The sequence below is a fragment of the Phalacrocorax carbo genome, chromosome 19 (assembly GCF_963921805.1).
Source record: "Phalacrocorax carbo chromosome 19, bPhaCar2.1, whole genome shotgun sequence".
Taxonomy (NCBI): Eukaryota; Metazoa; Chordata; class Aves; order Suliformes; family Phalacrocoracidae; genus Phalacrocorax; species Phalacrocorax carbo.
In genome coordinates, this window is record NC_087531.1 from 5,580,999 (window position 1) to 5,602,426 (window position 21,428).

The window sequence follows — 21,428 nt, forward strand, 5'->3', positions numbered from 1 at the left end:
CTCCTGCTGCATCTGCCTTGTGCTCTGAGGCTTTGGGAAGGACCCCAAAGCCCCCAGGGGTGCTGAGAAATGCAGCGGAGGGAGAACTGGGGTGAGGCTATAAGAGTGAAACTGCGTCTCTGAGGAGTACAGAGAAGAAACCAGCCTGGCCCCTCTCTGCGTTGGAGCTAGGACAGGTCCTGTCACACTCCCAGGCTGCCTCCAACGTGGCCTCCCCGCCGCACCTCGGCCCTGGCAGATGGGCACGGTGCTGCCGCCGCTGCACCCAGATGAGGAGGAAGACACAGAACCATGTAACCCAAAATAATTTTATTGTTGCTGTTGCTTCCGATACAAAAAGGAATTCCACAAAGAGCCACCTCTCTGTGTGGGATGAGGGGGCACAGGATTTGGGTTTCAACACTTCCCAAAAAACCCCCAAAAACCAACCAGCAAGAAATGTCAATAAGAAAAAAACAACACACCGCACCAGAGAGGAATGAAGGAAACATTGAGCTTTTTCATTTGAGGCTTTTGGCTCAACACACACACAAACCCATCTCTGCTAATTTATTATTATTAATAGTTTTTTGGTGTTTTTGTGGTGTTTTTTTTTAAAAAAAGGACCTGTTGGAAAACCAAAACAAAATAATTAAAAAAACCCCAAACATCAGGCCACCCATCCTGTCACAAGCTCTGGAACTCTTGCAAAATCCAGCGTCTGGAGCTGCATTATGCAAAAGAGTTTTCAAGTTTGACATTAGCCCAAATACAGTATACATACGCTTCCCCCACCCTGTGCGGCAGCAGCGTACCAGGAAAAAAATAAACCCCCACCCCCCCCAAGTACCAAAAAAAAGCTACAGGAATATGCACTCCTCACAACAACAAGCAATCATAACTTTGGTGGTTATACATAAATATGAAAGGGTGGATGGATACAGTGCACTAACACTGACGATTCGATACCAGCACCAGCTTCTGAAAGCTGAAAGCACCTTGGACTTGTTGATAAGGTAGTCTTGTGTGTCACCAGAGTGAATTTAGCACCTTTCTTTCCTGTGATGGTGCACAGGGTTGATGCAGCACTGAGAAGAGATTCATGCAAAACTAGGAAATGGCATTGCAGAGACCAGCTGTGTGAAGAACACTCTTGAGGGAGGAAGAAAAGCCCACCTGGACAGAATGATCTGGACAGGCTACTTGAGGCAGCAGGGAGACCTCCATTCACTTAATTAATATTTTCCAGACTCTTTTTAGTGCATTTTGTTTGTCTGCATTAACCAGAGACTGCCCGTCTTGGTTGTCACTTTGGACTGACCAAGATGTATGTGACAACCAGAGGGGAGCAACTTGCAGCCCCTGTTTTCAGAAGTGCTCCTGACTGCAGGGGGATCTGGCCATAAGCACTGGAGTCACACAGATGGGGTGGCTCAGAGTCAAGGACTGTTTGCAAAATGAAGCTCTGGCTGTCCCTGCCTCTTTCTTCCTGCCATGCTGCAGAGATCGTGTCCCCACCATGGCCCCATCCCCAATCTTGCTCCTGCTGGTGGGAAACTTTTCACAGGATTTTCAAACACTCAGGTCGGTGGTGGCCAGGAAATCTGCCCCTGCAGCATGCCACACACCTCCTGCCAAGCCCTCCATCCCCTCTGGCATGGGAAGCATCCAGGTGCTCTCTACCAGATTCATGACAATTTTTCTGCCAGTTTAGTTTGTCCAACCACATTCAACAATGCAATTATTTGCCTTTCCCCAGAGCTCCTCCTCAGTTGTAGAAGGACGCCTTAACCCCTGGACTTGCTGGAGCTCTGGAAAAGCCCTTCCAGCTCCAATCTTTGGAGGGCGTGCACGTGTTTAGCAAACCACGGTGTGAAAACCCTAGGTTCCCTACAGAAGCCTGTGGTCCTGTGGCCTGGCTGCTTCGTGATGTGGGGTTAGCAACCTGAACTGCCCCTTCACTCAGAGGTGACCTTTTCTGTTTGACAGAGGAGCCCAAAAGGACCAGAGAACATGGAGAGGACAGAGAGACAGAGCACAGCCAGGGTAGGTAGGGGATGGTTTCTGCAGCACCATCATGACAATGCAGAAGTGAAGGAGGAACAAGAGCTGTTGGGAAATGCACTAATACCACACCATGCCACAGCTCCTTCCAAAGCTGCCCCCAGCCCCCCTCACAGCTCCTGGGCTGTGGGGCGATTTATGGCCTGTGACCATGAAGGACAGGCAGCTTCCCCATGGTACTGCCCTTGTCAGCTCAGACTAACAGTATCTTGGTTAAAGGCAGGAGCTGAGCAGAGGGAGGGAGACCCTGCTAACAAGGTTTGAACCTTTGGCAAAGCTTTCATGAGCTCTTATGCAGTGTGGCTTGGTTTTGACTCAAGCACCCCATGAAGCGGAGTATCCCTGCATGGCCAAGGTGAGTGCTGAGCCCAGAGGGCCATTTCCCATCAGTTGTTCAGTGCAGTGGGGGAGGTGGCAGCAAGGGGGTGCAGCGAGAGGAGAGGCAGTTGTTTCCAGGTGTGGATGGCAAGGCTAAGGACTGTACTGTCGGTTGGGTGGGTGGATCTCATGGATGTTAGTAGAGCTGGAGCTGGAGCTTCATCCTCAGTGCTTGGCCCAGCTCCCCTGCTAAGTAGTTGAGGTGGTTCTTGGCCTCTAGTTTCTGCAGTTCCCTCTTGCGGTACAGGGGCACGCTCACAATTTCCAGCAGGTAGGTGCCAGGCACTATTTTCTTGTGGCCGAGGTGCAGGTAGCTGAGCCCTTCTTTTTGGTGGATGCGGAAGTAGCCATCCTCATTCCCGTGGGAGATGAGGTACCGCACATGGTTCTCCAGGGGCTCCACAGCTGGCAGGAGCTCCAGGATGTGCTCCTTGTGAGCCAGGTCAGAGAGGTTCAGCATCATGGACAGAGGAGCATCCACATCTATGCTGGCCAAGTTCACAGTGTGATCCTTCAAAAGGAACCAGGCATGTTACTTACAGATACCAAGAAAAGCTCATGGCCAGGTGAAGGAGGACTTGTTTTAGAGGAGTTCTGCCCCATGGGCCACCCCAAAGCAGCTCTGAGAAGTGACTGACTTCTATGGTCCTTGCTTTCCTTCAAGCATTTCTTGGTACCCTGTTTGTGTTGCTCAGACAGAACCATCCAGTACACAGCCCTCATCTTCAGGTAAAGAACCAATAACTTCAGAGGAATTTTCCTCCCAAGACCTGAAGGGCCCATGATGACCTCCCAGTCCAATCTGTCCTGCCCAGGCCTGTGAACTTTGGGGGGAGCCTTGGACAGAGGCCAGAACTTCCCCCCAAGGAAGAACCTGAATTTAGAGTGACAGGTCCAGTCTGGAGTCAGACAGTAAGTGCTGACAGTCCTCTATGGCCCTATGGGAACCGCTCCCCTGTCAGCTCCCCTTGCAAGGAAACACGTGTGCTTTATTTCTTAGTTGCATGTATCTCCAGACATTTGTGGCCAAAACACACAAGTGTGTGTCACTTAAGAGTGTCCTGACCTCCTCTAATGCATTGTGAAAGACTTCCCATTTCTGCGGGACTTCTGCACTCAGTGGCATCCACAAACACCCAAGTGCCCAGCATGGGCAGGTACAAAGTGAGCTGCCATCTCTGTCTGGAATGCACGATGGCCAGGAGTGGGCACACTGCATGGGATCCACTCCAGACAGCTATCCCCCAAGTGACCCAGCTCTTGCCTTGCTCCACCCCATCCAGGATGTCACAGATTTCTTACCTGGTGCTTCTCAGTGCCATTGACACTGCGTCGCTGCCGACCCCTCTTGGGGTAGCCATTTATCTTGCACTCATAGCAGGTTTCAGGGGAGAGCAGGTTGTCTTCATCCTCTTCTTGGGGGGCAGGAAGGTAGGCACCTTTCCCAAAACCCAAGCCAGAAATACAGTGTCTGGTGGCAGAAGAGCAGAGACCCACCTCAGAGTCATGCTTCAAGAAGGAAATCTTACCATTGCCCTCACAGGTTCTCCATGCGGCACCCAGAAACACATGGAGGATCATGCCTGAGTGTAGGACATGGCTTGTACAGGACATGCCTGAGGGACATCAGGCCACATCTTGCTTAGATGTGGCCAAAAGGTGTAACCTGTCTGCACCCTGGACTAGATAGATCTGCAGAGCATCTGCTACAGTGCTAGCAGTTGCACTAACTGTTGGATTAGTGAAATGGAAGAGGGGATGGGCGTTAGCGTGAGGATCTCGTGATGGATGAGGAACAGACCAACACTGAGAAGCTGAGGACTCGGGTGGGAAAGGGAGCTCACTGGCTCCTGGGGCTCTTTCAAACTGTGTTGGTGGCAGAGAGAAGCGGGGTGCTGGAGCATGCCTGGGGGCACCATGCACATGGCAGCCTGCATAGCCCCAGGAACATGGAGGTGCCTGTGGGGACTACAGGAAGAGATACATGGGTGAGATTCAGCAGTGCAAAGAGCACATCATGCACCTCTGGCCCAAGGGAGCTGTGTTCAGCTGCCAGTCTGCGCTACAAATTGTGGTGGAGTTGGGGCACAACTTCCTGGTATCTGGCTACCTACCTACCCTAGAGAAAGCAGCAGAAACCTCTTTCAAGAGACTCAGAAGTGTTAAATCTCTCTCCTCTGGCAGTGGAGAGCACTCAGGCACCCTGCAGGGAGTACTGCTTCTGCGGCTGGACAGGGCACGCACAGAGACAATGTGAGACACAGGCTGGACTGGACAGCACCTGATACACAGCTGCACTCGAGGATTCAGCGTGCTCAAGGCTGATCTCTCACAGACACAGTGAAGTTGGGGAAGGAAATGCAATTGCCTAGTGGCTAGGGTCCATGCTAGAAAGCAGTCCCAGGCTCTGAGTCCATATGAGTCTAAAGGCATCTAAGGCTACAGAAATTGTCCAAGGACCAGACTGGAGATCAGATGAGCTGAGTTGAGAAATAGTTTCTACTTTTGCTGGCCAAACTGGGGCATAGTGGGTGAGTCCTAGGCTCTGACAGTCACTCTAGATATGCTTTTAAAATGTGCTTTAACCAGGGATGCTTAAACAGAAGTCTCAGAAGTCCCTGTAGCAGAGAGGTAGCCCTGGAGCCTCACTCTCAGAGAAGTGACACAATGGAGCAGAGGCAGAGCTCTCTCCTGTTTGCTTTCCACATTTGCAATTACCCTCAAGTGAGGTGTGGCTGGCCAGGCCAGTCTGTGTACTAGACTGGGAGTACTTGTGAAGGTGCCTGAGCATGTGTACTCAGCTCTGTAGGAGTAGTAAGCCCTGTGGGGACCTGGTGTGTGTGGAAAGTTAGGCATAAAGGTGCAAATTAGGCTTGGTGCTGCCACTGGGCAAGCAGGAGTGGGTATGTTCCTGTGTTACATGCCTTCAGAAGTGTGCCTGGCATCTGCCTGATGGAAAAAAAGGCACCAGGTCCCTTGGCAGAGACCTGCTGGTTACTCTCTTACCCTTGTCCTGCTCGGAAGTAGCCTCCAGGACAGCCGCAAAGATAGCCACCGTCTGTGTTGGAACAGCCGTAACTGCAGGGGCTGCTGCCTGCTGAGCATTCATCCACATCCTGGCACCCACCAAAGGCTTGGTCAAAATCAAAGCCAGATGGGCAGACACACTTGAAACTTCCCAGGGTGTTGTAGCAGGAGGCAGAGCCGCAGGCAGTGGGGCTGGAGCACTCGTTTTCATCTGCACCCAAAGACAGCAGAACTAGTCAGAAACTAGTGGAAGGGAGTTCCTGTGCTGCTAGTGCTCCTCACCCTGCATGGCCAAGGAAATCTGCCGACGGCCATCGCTGAGCTGGTAGCAGGCTCCCTTCTCCTGGCTGCCCTGTGAGACCTCATCCCATGCAGGTCCCTGAAGGACTGCCTTATTTTTTTTTATCCTCCTGCAACACAGGGAGCTGCTGACATCAGGAGCACTGGAAACTCAGCACTCTGCAGAGCAGCTTCCTGATGGTCCCTGTCACAGAGAGAACCTGGGACAGTGCAGGTCAGGGCAGGGGCACCATCTCTGGGCACAGGCACGGTCTGTCTCTGGGGCAGGGCAGAAAGCTCAGTGCAGGGTTTGCAGAGATGAACCCAGAATCCAGTGTCAGAGACAGCCAGGGGTGGCTGGAGAGGGACTCGGGGCTTAGCCACCCTCTATCCCCCATCCCACAGCTACAGGATACAAAAGCCCCCATCCCACACTCACCCACACACTGATTCCACTGGTAGTGCTGCACGTAGCCCTGCGGACAGCCACAACGGTAGCCTCCGAGCACGTTCTGGCAGCCATGCTGGCACCGATGGTTTCCATCACACTCATCCACATCTGCAGCAATGTAACAGAGAGGGTGGTGGGACTTCTCCCTGTCCTATAGGCAGCACTGGGTGCAAAGGGACCATGTGCACATGGCACATGCCTGGGAGCCAGTGTCCTTGAGGAGGTTCATGTGGGTGGGCGGTTCTTCTCACTAATTATGTCTCTGCAGCTTGGACTTGAATAACACCCTCAGCCCCAAGGTCCACTTACATCCCCTTGCGGCCCCTGCCTGCATGTTTTTTGACTTAAGTCTGGCCTGGACTGTTACCACATCTGCTTCAGGCTTCCTGTGCTGAACATACATAGGCTTTCCTTTAGCATAGCATGTGGTGGGTTTTGGCCGGCATGAGATCTCCCATGATGAGATACAGGCCCATTCCCTTCCCACCTTTGGCTGCTATGGTTGCAGCACCAAGACCTTCATCTACTTGTCCAGGAGCCAGTGTTTCTCCAGGCAGGTCAGGCATCGACCTCTCCTTTGCACCACAGCTTCCCGTGTGCAGTCAGGAGTAGTCCCTTCTTGGCTGGACTGAGTTGTCTTAGAGACTGTGAGTGAACTAGGAACTCCTCCAAGTGGAGCACATGCCTGTCAAAGGCCCAGAAACACAGACCCACCTTCACAGTTGACACCAGAGCTGTCCAGGGAAAATCCTTTCTGACACTCGCAGTTGTAGCTGCCTGGCGTGTTCAGACACTGTCCTTTGGCTCCACACAGAGAGGGTTGAGCTGTGCACTCATTATTGTCTGCAAAACAATGGCGACTGCTTGTAAGTCAATCCCCAACGGCGTGAAGCTTTGCAGACAGCTACCTTGCATCGTGGAGCTCAGCCCAGTCTGAGTAGCAGGCAAACAAGCCAGATGCACAACCCCAGGCTGACTGGAGACGGGCAGTGCTCTAGAGCCAGAGCTGGGGGAGTGAAAAGACTCTCCTGGGCTTAAAGCTAACCCATGGGGACCTTGCTGGTGCCATATAGCAGAGCAGCAAATGCCTCTACTCACCGATGCAGGATGAGTGGTGCTGAGTGAAGCCTGGGGGGCATTTGCAGTTGAATCCTCCGATAATGTTCACACAGAGGAACTGGCAGTTGTGCTGCTTGGTGGAACATTCATCCAAGTCTAGAACAACAAGCACAAGAACATGTGCCTCAGTTTATCTTACTGAGATATCGTATCTTTCTGGTCTGAGTCTGTGACACCTGCATGTACATGGTGATACACAGTGGTCCTGGGCAGACCAGGACCTGTCATGGACCAGCCTCAGGAACAGCACGTGCAAAATTCTTACATGAGAATCACAAGTCCAGGGAGCCTCTTCCCACCTCCACTGCTGATCATACACAGACACATTTGGAAGATGCAGAGGTTTTTTCTCTGCCTCTCCTGTAACCCATAAATCCCAGACTCTCCCAGACTCTTCAGACACTTTCCTTGCAGCTTGTGAGAGCCATCAGCACCATGAGAGGTGGGCAAAGCCAGTACTAGGAGGAGCCCTGACAGTGCCCAACCCACTGGTAGGAGACAGGCTGGTTCAAGGAGCTCAGGACAGCTTGGGATATGCTGTGCAGTTTGTAGGAAAGGGCAAGGAATATTTTTTTTTCCTAATGAGACAGGTCTAGAGTGTCTGTAGAGAGATGAAACCCTGATGCATCAGTCCACGAGGGTCCAGCATGGCACCTTTTTCCATGTCTGGCCTTGTTCTGTGGCTGAACAGAAAGACTTGACCGTTCTGGCACATGTTAATCAGCTCTTGCCACCCCCCCTGCTGCCAGAGATGAGGCAGGGTCTCTGCTGCCTTCCCCTGGGTGAATACCTTTGCAGATCTTCCCATCTTCTTGCAGAATGTACCCTCGGGGGCAGGAGCACTGGTAGCTGCCTTCTGTGTTCTTGCAGATGAAGTTACATGGCTTAGGGGACTGGTTACACTCATCCAAATCTAGACTCAAGAGACAAGACACATCAGTATTCGGAGGTTGTGCTGCTGGACTGGGTCCCCACCACCCGTTGGACCATGCACTCTACCAAGGGGCTCCTGAATACAAGGTGATCCTAGGTTTCATGGGTCCAAATAACTAAGTGGTCAGATGGCCCTATGGAACCTGGCACTCCCTGCCCCAGATAAATGCATCTTTTCCACTCTCCAGGAAGCAGGTGAGCAGAGACAGAGGCTTTGAGGGAGCACCTTGGTTTGAGCCAGCACAATGAATCTAGATCTCCTGCAGGAAAAGAGCTGAATCACCTCCATATGTATGGGACACCCCACAATATGGGATGTTGTGTGACCTGGTGGATCTGAGTGACATTTTTCCCAGACCCTTCCTAGCTGAAGAGATGGGTAGATGCTCCTCCTGAGTAACTGGAAACATCAGGGAGGGGTCAGCCTTGTACTTCTGGAGCTTTGACACTGCTGCCCAGCAGGGAGTAGCAGCCATGGCTCTGACAAAGCAAATAACTTTGAGCCAGGCTGGAGGATACAAAGCTGGAGAAAGGGCAAGGATGTTTAGAGAGGAATCTTGTCCTGGTGCTCAAGGTCATATCTGCTCTACTCCTAGGCACAGAGCTTGGCTTCTGGGAGCCAAGGCCTCTTTTCAACTCTGTGTCTAGGACACACAGCTGCTGGTGTGGTCCTGAACACCATTTCAGTACTGGAAGTACAGCACAACCTCAACTCCTTCAGTGCTTCCCCAGATGCCTGCAGCTGTGATTCTAGGGGTGCCTTTTATGTCAACATCTGGACCCCCAATGTGGCACTCAGGCTGGCTAGAACCAGCTGTCCTGCCAACGAAAGGTTTGGCTGTGCACAGACTTTCATCCCTGGATCACACTCCCTGCCAGTCCCTGTGACTGCTGGGGTCAGATGGAGAAGACAAAGAGCCTTGTTTTTAAGGAATTAAACAACATGGAGTGGTGACTTTGATGTATAGTAGACCATGCAATAGGGCAAAGTGTCCAGAGCCCTGCTACGGACATGCAGGACAGTATGGCCAGAGGCACGGGCAGGTCCCAGGTGGGGGTTACAGGACCCTCTCTTTGCATGCTGCAAAGTAGGGGTGGAAGCCTGCCAAGGCCAAGGGATGTCCAGAGACATGGGTTTCCTTCTCCTGACTCACCCACACAGGCTGTGCCTGTGATATCTGCAGTGTAGCCCAGCCTGCAGTGACAGCGGAAGGAGCCGATGCTGTTGATGCACTGGCCGTTCTTGCAGAGGTTGGGCAGTACCTTGCACTCGTCGATGTCTGCAGGAGGGAGAAAAGGACCTGTTGGTGCCAATGCTGCCTCTGTCCCCATGCTCCTGTGCCAGCACTGTGCCAGGGCAGCTCAGACTCTCCCTGGGAGCCAGAGACTTCATTCAGGGAGTTGTAAAATAATGTTGCAGAGGCATCTTGTCTGCTCCAGGCACTGTGTAGGTCTGTTCCAGCCAGTTCCCAGGGGAATTCTGCCTGTACCCACATCTCTGCTTTCTCCCCTTTGCATTGAAGGTGATTTGGGCCCCAGCTCACCTCTGCCATCAGTAGAGTATCCTGGCCCATGAGGACACATTTTCTTGTACTGGGCTGTTCCAGGAAGGGGGCAGAGCTCACACTGGGGGCCCCAGCTGCGCCCACTGTTGCAGCAGCACTCAGATTTGGTGACCAGGTTGCGGTTGGTGGAGGACATCTGGCACATGGTTTGCAGTACTTCAGTGAAGCAGAATCCCTGGCGGGTGTCTGGACAGAGAGAGTAGGGATACAAGGTCAGGATCTGAGTTGGTGTCAGCACCGGGGATAACCGAGCAGCCTGTCCAGCCTATGCCAGTTCCAGCATGGAGGATAATGCTAAAGGTAAAGGTGCTGCCCCAACAACCTTTCCACTCAGAAACCCTGAAACACCTGAAAAGCATCATCTGCTACTAAAAAGAGGCTGCTCAAGACCCACAGGGACTTGGTAATTACCAATACACTCTGTGCCAGAGGGGCTGACTTCAAAACCTTCATTGCAGTCACAGCGGTAACTTCCCACTGTGTTGATGCAGCGGCCGTTGGGGCAGATTCCAGGTTTGGTACGACACTCGTTCTCATCTAGGAAGGAAGGAATCACGAAGAGCTGTGGTGAGGCATCGGACAAATTTCAGCTTTCCATGAGTCCTCACGCTACCACTCAGTTTGAAACGCCCTCACATAGTCCTTGAGGACCACTTCCACATCCTTAGGCAGCTGAGAAACACATCCACCTGCCCTGGACCTCTCCCAAAGAAGGGTGGATGTCCTGGTTTCAGCTGGGATAGAGTTAAATTTCTTCATAGTAGCTAGTATGGGGCTATGTTTTGGATTTTTGCTGGAAACAGTGGTGATAATGTGGAGATGTTTTAGTTGTTGCTAAGTAGCACTTACACTGGTCAAGGACTTTTTCAGCTCCCCGTGCTCTGCCAGGTGCACAAGAAGCTGCGAGGGGACACAGCCAGGACAGCTGACCCAAACTGACCAAAGGGATATTCCATACCATATGACGTCATGCTCAGTATATAAAGCTGGGGAAGAAGAAGGAAGGGGGGGACGTTTGGAGTGATGGCATTTGTCTTCCCAAGTAACCGTTACACGTGATGGAGCCCTGCTTTCCTGGAGATGGCTGAACGCCTGCCTGCCCATGGGAAGTGGTGAATGAATTCCTTGTTTTGCTTTGCTTCCGCGCGCAGCTTTTGCTTTACCTATTGAACTGTCTTTATCTCAAACCATGAGTTTCCTCTCTTTTACTCTTCTGATTCTCTCCCCCGTCCCACCAGGGGGGAGCGAGCGAGCGGCTGTGTGGTGCTTGGTTGCTGACTGCAGCTAAGCCACAACAGTGGCTGAGTACCCGCTTCCCTGGTTTGCACATTCTCCACCTGCAAGCGGCCAAGCTGCTGGGCTAGGAGTGGAGCTGGGCTCACTCTGCATTCCTGCTGTGCTCTCCAGTGCTGGCCCTTCCAAAAGCAGCTCAGTGCAAAGAAGCTTGATACTGACGTGGAAAGACTGAACAGAAAAGACACATGATGTAATGCTGTGACATCCTGTGCTGGAACTGTGTAGACCCATGGGTCCAGAGATGATCGGGGTTTTGTGTGTGTGGGCATCTAGTAGGACATACGGGGAGTTCTGACACATGGGAAACCCTGGGGTGAAGCTGCTTGAAAGGACATAAAATAAAGCTACATGGACAATGCATGGAAAAGGATGGCCTCCAGCCCCACTGGGAATCCTTCCCAGGCTTGTCCTTGGTACCTGTGCAGCCCTCTCCATCAGGCCTGCGTTGCATTCCTGGTGGGCAGATGCACATGAAGGTGCCAATGAGATTCTTGCACAACATCCCTCGAGACTCGCAGTCGTGCAGTCCCTCTGTGCACTCATCCAGATCTGCAACCGAGAACCTCATGAGACCATGTTCAACCTGCCAGATCTGCAGCACTGTGGGGGCAACTAGGAACTGAGCACTCACATCTGCACTGCTCCACCAGTCCCAGCCTTGGTCCATGCTGGCTGGCACACAGCATAGACACCAAGGCAGGTGAGAGTGAGCACAAGCCCAGAGATGCCAGCTCAGAAGTATTGCCTTCTCTCTGTGCAGCACCACTGGCTGGCTCAGTGCAGAGGGGGGTGGGGGGAGTGTGGGAGCTCCCCTGATGGGTGCAGAAGGGGATTTTACCTCTGCACATTCTTCCGTCTTCTCGGAGGGTGTATCCAGATGGGCAGGTGCACTCATAGGAGCCAAAGGTGTTGATGCAGCGGAAGGCACAGAGCAGGGGATTCAGTGAGCATTCGTTGATATCTGGGAGGCAGGAGAGAAGAGAGAGCTCGACTCCGTGCTCTCAGCAGAGTCAGCTGGGCAGTAACAGGGGTGGACCTCCCCAGGACAGACGTCTCCCCTCCCCATGCATTCATCTCATGAGAACTTCATTCCACCAAGGTTTCCTGTCATGGTCTTCAGCTGCAGAGGGACAGACACCTGGTGTCCCAGCAGCTTTGATGGGGACAGGGTCCTGGCTCTTTGGTGAGGCAGCTCCTGCATTTAGGCAGGTCTCCAGACCTCCTCCTGGGCTCCAGCCTCAGAGGAAGCTGAAGGGGACCAGCGCTGATGTACACACTCATGTGGAGATGAGCCCCAGCCAGCTTTTCTGCACTGTCTGTTGGAGGCTGACCTGACTGCTGCTCACCCAGGCAGCGACCCAGAGGGGTCACACACATGGCCCAGTATGCAATGGGGGTAAAGGGGTTGCCCAACAGCAGCATTACCTTCGCATGTCATCATGGGACCTGGCTCAAAGCCCTCATCACAGGCGCACTCGAAGCCTCCCACCACGTTGGTGCAGGTGCCGTTCCCACAAGGGTTGCCAATGGAGCACTCATCGGTATCTGGAGGAAGCCAGGACCATGGTAGGTGGATGAGTTAGGAAAGATGCAGCCTGGTGTCTTCTTGCAGCCAGAGCATTCAAACAAGCCCAGCAAAGCCAGGAGCCGGGGTAAAAAGCAAAGGAGCAGGGGAGAAGCAAGTTCCTTCTCTCCCCACATACACACACGCACGCACATGCTCATAGCCTCTGATGTAAGGAGGATAAAAGCAAGAGGGAGCAGGTGCTCCCCATGCAGACCCTTACCCACGCAGTTGACTCCTGTGTAGTCCAGGTTGTACCCGAAGGGGCATTCACAGCGGAAGGACCCATCAGTGTTAATGCAGGCTCCATTTATGCAGACACCCAGGTTCTCTGAGCATTCGTTAACATCTAGAAGGGTAACCAAGGTAATGAAACCTCACATGAGCACGTAACCAGAAACATATCCAGATACTCCCTCTCCAGAGCTGGGGGCTGAACCTTTGGTGAGCAGTCAGAGACCATAACCTTGGGAGAGCACCCAGTCCTACGTCCCTCCCCTCCTGCTATGGGGATTCAACCCTACTCTCCAGGTAGCCTAAGTTTGGTTGCTTCTAGGCACCCACTACCCCCACAAAACAAATTTCTTCTCATCCTTAGATCAGACCTTACCTTCTCTGGTGTCACCAGGGCCTGGGATGGCTCCATGGCCATATGGACACAGCTCCTGGAAGGCGACTGAAAGAAAGCAGAAAAGTGAGATACGCTTACAAGTGCTTCTACTCACAGAAGCTGAAATGTGCTTTGGAGGCTTCTAGAGCATGACTGAGAGCTTGACAACTCACTGCCCATGGGAGGCTGCAAAACCCTGGCTGGTTGGAGAACACCTGTGCTTGCCTTGGATCTGGAGGCACTGAGATGCCTTTTGCCTTATCTAAAGTCCTGCAAAGCACTGAGAGCAGATCCAAAGCAGAAATAAGCCTGAATGTGGTTGCTGAAGACCCAGGGAATGCTGCAGTCCAGTAAGGGATCCTAGGTTTCAAGGCAGTACTCTCCAGATGAAGGTGCCTGCTTTGCTGGATGGCTTACATTGCTGGTTGTCTTGCCTGACCTGCACACCTTCCCCACTCTGTGCATGTTGGAGTCACAAGCAGCCATCTCTCCCGTGGAGCTCGGTCCCAGCACACCTACCGTTTCCTTCCTGCGGGCACAGCTCACAGGGGTCTCCCCAGCCTTCTCCTGGCATCTTGCTGCAGCAGCACCGAGCCTTAGTGGTGTTGAAGGCCTTGGGGACAGAGCACTTTCCGTTGTCAAAGCGAGTGAAGCAGAAGCTCTGGCGAGTATCTGTAGGAGGATGGGGAAATGCAGAGGTCATTGCAGACATGCAGGATGGTTATGGTCCCCTCCTCACCATGATGAGCTGCACTCACCAAAGCACCGTCGGCCGTTATCAGACAGAACAAAGCCTGGGGGGCAAACACACTGGAAGCTGCCAGGAGTATTGGTGCATGTCCCGAAAAGGCAGATGTTGGGCTCCTCTTCACACTCGTTGATATCTGGGAGCACCAGGGACATACTACTTAAAGAGCAGCCAAAGGTCACTCCTCATTGCATTAAAACCAGCTGAAGTTGTGATGTCTGGGGAGCTCTGATGCCTGCAGGACATCACCCCGGCCCTAACCCTTAACCCACCCTCAGGACAAATGGGACAATATAGAGGTCAGGGCACAGCAAAACCACCGAGCCTTCGCTGTCATGGGAGCAGGCCTTGCCTTGCCCTGTGTCCAACTGCTTTCAAGAAGATATTTGGGGGTGGTGATGCCCCAGCCCACTCAGGGACAATATGGTTGTTCTGGGAATAGTCCAAGGTGACCATACGCTGTGCTGGAAATGAAGGAGGTAGAGAGCCAACATTACCGATGCAGTTGTCGTTCTGCACCTCGTACCCAGGGGGGCAGATACAGCGGAAGGAGCCCTCCAGGTTCTGGCAGGTGCCTGGGGAGCAGGTCCCAGGCAGGCTCACGCACTCATTGATGTCTGCAGAGGAGGGGAAATAACCAGTGATAGTATCTGTGCTCAGCTCGGAGGACTTGGGTGCAGGGAACCTTGCTGCACCCAGGCCCCACCTGCAGCTATACCCTGCTTTGCCCAAAAAGTGCAAGGGAAGCAGATAAGACATTTTCCAGGATGCTCTGCCTTGTGTACCCTAGGAACATGGACTCAGCCCTGCAGGGCCTGGTGCTGCAGGAGGCAGAGTGGTGGACACAGGTAACCAGAGCACAACATGCCTCTCTGCCCCCACAGCCCCTGCCTGCAGGGTAGTTCCCAAGGTATCCCTGGTACAACTCTGCATGCTTTAGGGGCATGGACAGCACAGCATTTCTCCTTGCTGCCTGCAGGTCTCAGCACATGGAAGGGGACTGGCTTGACTGTCCCCTGCACTGCTGGAAGGGAGATGAAGGGGGGCCAAGTCCAGTTCTCCATGGGCAACCAAATGACCAGGCTTTGGCTCCAGAGGTCTTGGGGCCTTGTGAGCAGTTCTGGAGAGTCCACTGCTCAGCTGCCTCTGATGGGACCAGCTTGGGGACCACGTCTCATAGCACCGCACAGTGCCAGCCATGCCAACACAGAGCTCAGCCCACTGAGAAGGGCCAGCCTGCTGCCCAGACACTCACCTACACAGTTCTTCCCATCAGGGGTCCGGTCATACCCCTCCTGGCACAGGCACTGGAAGGAGCCGATGCTGTTGATGCACTGGCCATTTCGACACACCTGCCCCACCAGGGATGAACACTCATCAATGTCTGTGGGAGGGAGATGATAAGCACAACGGGAAGAGATACGCACAGCACGATGAGCGTCAGTGTGCCGCCTTGACCAGCCCTACACCTCTAACACATACAACCACCCCTACGGTCACTGCCAGATGACACCCAGAGCTGACCCCCTACATGCCACTGTGTGACACTCCATGCCACACAGCTGTTGCCACATTGACCTCAATCCACATGGTCAGGATTTCATGCAACTCACCCATGCAGTCATTATTGTGTGTTAGCTCAAAGCCAGGGAAGCAGAGGCAGTTGTAGGAGCCAACTGTGTTCTTGCAGGTCCCATTTCCACAGGGCTGCCGGTCACACTCATCAATATCTGCAGAGAGAAGGTCACAGCTGATTCAGGGGCTGAGTGAGCTGACAGGCACCGTCTTGGGTGTGCAGACAGGGTCCAGGCAGCTGCATAACACTGCTGTGGCTTGCAGGGACAGCCTGGGATCAAGAGGACACAGTGGCCCTTGGCTGTCCTCGGCACAACCCAGCAGGTGCTGGAGAGAGCTCAAGTCCATCCTGATATCTGATGCACGTGGCAGGGCTGTGGCAGTCACACTGACCCATGCACATGGTCTGCTCCCCCGTGGCCTTGAAGCCATTGTGGCAGATGCAGACATAGCTGCCCTCGGTATCAACGCAGTCCCCATGGCTGCAGACATTGGGGATCTCCTGGCATTCGTTGCGACCTAAAACAAAGGAAAGTAGGCACTAGTGAGCAGAAGGGATGGACCAAGTGGGAAAAGCTGAGGCACTGGCCTTCTGCAGACCCCTGGCTGCTGGTGGGAAGCTGTGTCTGTGAGCAGCAACACAGCAGAATGGGGCTTTGGTTTTCTGAGAGGTGGCTTCACAGAGAACAAGATTTGTGCACTGCCCAAAATTTTTCTCTGGCCCAAATTTTACATTTGCCTAAACAACAAGGTTTTGTGCACTGCACAAAAATAAATTTAATTGGAGAAAATGGCTTGTGCTGCCAGACTAAAGCTGCACTTCAGTGACCTTTTCTCATCCCTCAGGAGCCCACAGTCCCTGGGAATTGTTTCAAAAGTACAGGAACACCATAATCACAGCACATCCGGGTCATAGTCCCCAGGCTTGACAAAAGACAAGGAACCCATGCATGGGACTGGCACGTCCTTCATTCTGTCCTTCCTTGGGTCCACACACGGTGGTCTGCAAAACCATCTGAAGAGCCTAGGCAGGGGTGTCAGCACCTCACACGTGTCTCTGGAATAGGTAGCAAAGAGCTCCCATCTTACCCACACAGGCTCCGCTAGGCGACAGCTTGTATCCAGTTGAGCATTCGCACCTGTAACTGCCCGGGATGTTGATGCAGTCGGCGTTGCGCTGGCAGAGGTTCTCCCCGCTGCTGCATTCATCAATGTCTGTGGGAGGAGAGCAATGCAAACATTGACTCTGCAGAGTGCCATGTGCTCACCAGGCACCGTTATCCTGGTAGGTTTGGAGTGGCTCAGTGGAGTCAACTGAATGTAACCCTTTGTTTGCTCCAACCAGCGTCAATTTTCCACCTTTTTTCTATTGCTTTGCAATAAAATAATGAATTTTAGTTACAACTCAAAACTTTGAAACACTCACATTTGCAAACTTTTTGTAAAAAAACACCTGAAGAAACAGAGGAGAGGAAAACCAGACAGGAACATGAATAAAAATCAGCAATTTTTGTCCAACCACTGATGTGGGAAATGAAGATTTCAAGAAGGCTGAGAACATGTAGACTCTGTCCACGTCTTTTGACAGCCCTCGCCCTGGTGCCCCATGAGGTGGGGAGATGCTAGTGCCACGCTGAGAACCCCCTCCCTCCTGGGCACCCTTGGCAGCCCTGTTACCTTCGCAGATGAGCAGGATGTTGTTGTAGCTGAATCCAATGGGACACTCGCACCTGAAGCTGCCAATTTGGTTGATGCAGACACCATTCGTGCAGATAGCAGGGATCTCACTGCACTCATCAATATCTGCACACAGACAACATCTCTCAGCATCCTGGGAAGGCAGCAGGGTGGAAAGCAACCCCCATAGCTGGGAGACTGCTGCCCTTGTTCATTCTAAAAAGAAGACTAGCACGAAAGGGCCGCCAACAAACAGTGGAGCAACTCTTGGAGGATTGATACTGGATCCTGCCAAGCTAGGGCCGTTCTGCGGAGGTCTGGGTACACAACAGAGCCACACGAGACTCCAAGTCGTAGGAGCCATGGGATTTCTGGCAGAGCCTGAGCAGCACATGTTGGGATGGATCCTACCCAGGACATCCACCTTGTTTTCTCCAAGTGCGTCTCTGCAGTAATATGGGCACTTGCTCAGGCTCTGGGACCAGGCTGCAAATGGGAAGTCCAGGGGGCACTGAAGTACTGAGATGGGTCCCAGGTCCCTGATTCTGTTGCTGTGCTCAGCACAATCCACCACCAGCCCTTCCAGCCCTGCACTGATACCCTCTGTTGCACTTTCTTCCTGGGAGCAGATGATTAACTCATCTCCCTCTTATAGGCCCCTGGCTGGCACTGCCAAGGCCAGGTGAAGCCATTATTAAACTCATCTGTTTGTCTCACAAACTACCAGCGAGTCCATCCTTCAAGACTGCAAAACATCTGTAGACAGCCCACAAATCTTTCAACAGCTCCTCTGGCTTTCCATCTATCAAAACACAAACCCGAAACCTTGACTCTCAGTGCAGCCCTGCTGCTGTAGGGTCAGTGCTGCTGACAGTGTGAGCACCAGAGCTATCACGGGTCTAGATCTACCTGGCCACTGGCCACTGTCTGTGGTCACTGGCCACTGTCTGTGGTCACTGGCCACTTGTCTCCCCAGGTGGGACAGAAACCAAGGCACAACTGCAAATGTGGGGAGGTCTGAGCAGCCCAGCCACTCAGGACATAGGCTTGAAGGCTTGGCCAGCTGCTTGCAGCCATGTCTGCCACCTCTTTTCCTCTCCTCTACTCAGGGCTTAATTTACTAAGGGGGGGGGGAAGGGAACAAGCTCACAGGCACTGTGGGAAGAAAGCAGAGGGGCAGAGAGCAGACCTGGCTCCGCAGGGCATGGGGGCTCTACTCACCGATCGGCTTTCCTGTGTGGATGTCGATGATAAACCCAGGGGCCTGGTTCCCACACAGGATCTGGTACTCGGCTGGAAGGGGAACACTGAGGTCATGGCCATGCCTGGCAGGCAGAGCGGGGTGCAGCGAGGGACAAGAGGGACAAGGGCCATCGATGGCTGGAGTGAGCGGAGCAGGGCTCTGATAGGCAGGAGGGGATCTGCATGGTGCTCGGCCAGGAGTCGCAGGGGCCAGCACATGGGGAACCCCAAGAACACGTATGGCACCAGGCAAAGGCCTTACACACACATGCACTACAGGGCACGTACACACAGAATAAAAGGCATATCTGTGCGCCTCACCTGCAGGAACAGACTCACTACTCCACGCAGTGCATGGCCAGCACTCCCCACCGCAACGCTGCCACCCACGGCCAGCCTGCCCACGGCAGCCCACACATCATCTCCTCTCACAGATACTGTCCCAGTCCCGTGTCTTTCTAGTGCAATGCATGTCCCCAGGGCGCTTACCCACAGGCGCTGCCTGCCAGGCGTGATACTCTCCCTTCTCCTCCTCTATTTTGTTAGTGTCTGTACCCCAAAGTGCACAGGACTGCCATAAAAGCAAGGGGGCAGCCATGGTATCAAGATGCCTTTCCAGAAAGGTCGACTTACGGCTGGCTGGTGTAGGGCAGGGCTCGCATGGCTTGTTCCAGGCCTTGCCAATGTTGTAGGAGCAGCAGCACATCTTCTTGGTCATGTTGAAGGAGAGTTCGTTCTCACACGTGTCATTGTAGTTGCGATAGCACACGCTCTTCCTCATGTCTGCAAAGGTAGCCCAGACAGCATCTTGTGCCAGCCCCAGGAATGGGTGCTGCCAGCCCCAGGGCACCCATTGCTGGGGACATGCCACCCTGTCCTGTCCTGGTGTTCAGGGACTGCAGGTGACATGCAGGGGAGCCCAGGAAAGTGGCTGCAGTGATGGGCTGAAGCCCTGCTCCACTGAGAGCATTGGGTCCTGCCCCATAGCAGGCAGCAGCAATGCTGTGCTAATTCTCTCACCGCCCCGTGCCAGCCACTCTCCCCATAACTGCTTGCAGGGCAAGCATCAGCCCCTCCGGCATGGGCAACGTGTGTGGCATAGGGGCAGGGATGTGGTGAGGCACTGGTAAACTCAGGCATCCCGAGTCCCAGCCCCTGCTCCCAGCACTTCTGCTCCATCTGCCCAGCCACATTGCCCACCCTGTGCTGCCCACAGCACAGCTCAGGGGTTGCGCACAGGCAGGACACTGCCAGGCCCCTTCCCACAGATTCGGACCATACCATACCCATGCAGTTATTTCCTCCGTTGACTTGCATGTACTCAGGGGGGCACACGCAGGTGTAGTTGCCGAGGGTGTTGTAGCAGGTCCCAGGGCCGCAGATCCCAATGTGAGCAGAGCACTCATCAATATCTGCCAAATAAAGGAGATTGGAGGTCAAAGCTCTGGGCACAGGTAGAGAAGGGCCTGACAAGGGGTCGGGGGTAGGCTTGGCACAAAGTATGGATGGGCCTGACACAGGGGCCAGGCTGGCCTGGCACTGGGGAAGGGGGTTTGTGGTAAGGATGGGAAGCCTGTAAGAGAAAGGGCAAGGGATTCTGCCAACCACTCCTAGGGCAGCCCAGACACACACACAACTCTTGCACATGCATGCACACATGCATGCACACACACATGTGCCATACACGCCAGGCACACAGACAAGCACAGGCACCATGGTGCAGCTACCTTCACAGATGCGTGTGTCCTCATTGAGGTAGTAGCCAAGGGGGCACTCACACTGGAAGCTGCCAAAAGTGTTCACGCAGTTGCCGCCCTGGCAGAGGCCCGGCAGCTCCTGGCACTCGTCGATATCTGAGGAGGAAGAGCAGCCGGGAGGTGTTCACTGCCTGCCAGCCCAGCCCAGGCAGTGCCTTCACCCCAGGATCCCTGGCGGGTTCATCTCACCACCTCCAGCCCCTGCTGGTGCCCGAATGGCTTGGCCAGGTGGCTGGAGCACATCCAAGGAGAGCACACACTTGCTGTTTATCAGTCGGTGGTCAGAGGCTCGGTGGGCACCCAGCCAGACCAGTGCCATGGCAGAGAGTGCCCATATGGGGCTGGGGTCCCCCAGCACCCAAGCCCCTGGTGAGAGGGCATGGGGGCTGGGTCAACTTACCTTCCAGGATGACAGTGATGGGGTTGGGCCGGAAACCTTCTCCTCCAGGGCACAAGGTCTTGTACTCGGCTGCAGAAAAAGTCAGTCAGGGGGATCCTGAGCTGAGCGGGCTCCCATAAAACAGGAAGGGTAGGGAGAACCGGGAGAAACCCAGGAGAAATAGGCCATGAGGATGGTGAGAGTGGTCCAGATAGAGCAGCCTGACTCCCATCACATGCCAAGCCAACCTAGCTGCCCTGTCCCTGCCTTCCCACTCTTGAAAGGGGTTATTCCACATCCACTGCCCTCCCCCAGCCCACTTGATTAGGAATGAAGGATCCCAACCTGGATCCCCCAGGCACAACCAGCCTTGTCTCCCCCACCCCACTTCACCCCTCCCCTGCCCTGGTCTATCTGTCTAGCCCTGCACTAACACAACAGGGTGTCGTGGTTCAGCCTCAGCTGGCAACTGAACACCACGCAGCCGCTCGCTCACCCCCCCCCACCCCTGTGGGATGGGGAAGAGAATCGGATGAGCAAAAGAACTTGTGGGTTGAGATAAGCACAGTTTAATAACTACAATAGAATGATGATGATAAATGATTATGATAATAATGACAGTAATGTTAATATAATAAAAGGGAAAAGGAAGGAAAGGGAAAACAGGGAAAAAACGCAGAAACACAAATGATACAACCGCTCACCACCCGCCGACCGACGCTGCCCGTCCCCGAGCCGCGATTGCTCCCCCCCTCCCCCGGCCAGCCCCTCCCAGGTAGCATACT

The 21,428-nt window shown here is 53.7% G+C and overlaps 1 protein-coding gene across 2 annotated transcripts in view; it reads right to left on the reverse strand.

The window, feature by feature from the left end:
* Window positions 1–294: 294 nt before the first annotated feature.
* FBN3 (fibrillin 3) overlaps window positions 295–21,428 on the reverse strand; it is a 124,099-nt gene continuing 102,965 nt past the window's right edge. For both annotated transcript variants that reach the window (XM_064469811.1, XM_064469812.1), the window contains exons 38-65: window positions 20,665–20,733; window positions 20,235–20,360; window positions 19,794–19,919; window positions 19,141–19,290; window positions 18,487–18,558; window positions 17,266–17,391; window positions 16,678–16,803; window positions 15,982–16,107; window positions 15,627–15,743; window positions 15,269–15,397; window positions 14,511–14,630; window positions 14,024–14,149; window positions 13,785–13,937; window positions 13,266–13,331; window positions 12,879–13,004; window positions 12,517–12,636; window positions 11,930–12,052; window positions 11,509–11,640; window positions 10,207–10,332; window positions 9,775–9,981; window positions 9,385–9,510; window positions 8,088–8,210; window positions 7,277–7,393; window positions 6,893–7,021; window positions 6,167–6,286; window positions 5,428–5,659; window positions 3,724–3,892; window positions 295–2,932 (exon numbers count right to left, since the gene is read on the reverse strand). In XM_064469811.1, the coding sequence (XP_064325881.1) occupies window positions 2,558–2,932; window positions 3,724–3,892; window positions 5,428–5,659; window positions 6,167–6,286; window positions 6,893–7,021; window positions 7,277–7,393; window positions 8,088–8,210; window positions 9,385–9,510; window positions 9,775–9,981; window positions 10,207–10,332; window positions 11,509–11,640; window positions 11,930–12,052; window positions 12,517–12,636; window positions 12,879–13,004; window positions 13,266–13,331; window positions 13,785–13,937; window positions 14,024–14,149; window positions 14,511–14,630; window positions 15,269–15,397; window positions 15,627–15,743; window positions 15,982–16,107; window positions 16,678–16,803; window positions 17,266–17,391; window positions 18,487–18,558; window positions 19,141–19,290; window positions 19,794–19,919; window positions 20,235–20,360; window positions 20,665–20,733 (3,857 nt within the window). In that variant the 3' untranslated portion in view covers window positions 295–2,557. The remainder of the gene's footprint in view (window positions 2,933–3,723; window positions 3,893–5,427; window positions 5,660–6,166; window positions 6,287–6,892; window positions 7,022–7,276; window positions 7,394–8,087; window positions 8,211–9,384; window positions 9,511–9,774; window positions 9,982–10,206; window positions 10,333–11,508; window positions 11,641–11,929; window positions 12,053–12,516; window positions 12,637–12,878; window positions 13,005–13,265; window positions 13,332–13,784; window positions 13,938–14,023; window positions 14,150–14,510; window positions 14,631–15,268; window positions 15,398–15,626; window positions 15,744–15,981; window positions 16,108–16,677; window positions 16,804–17,265; window positions 17,392–18,486; window positions 18,559–19,140; window positions 19,291–19,793; window positions 19,920–20,234; window positions 20,361–20,664; window positions 20,734–21,428) is intronic.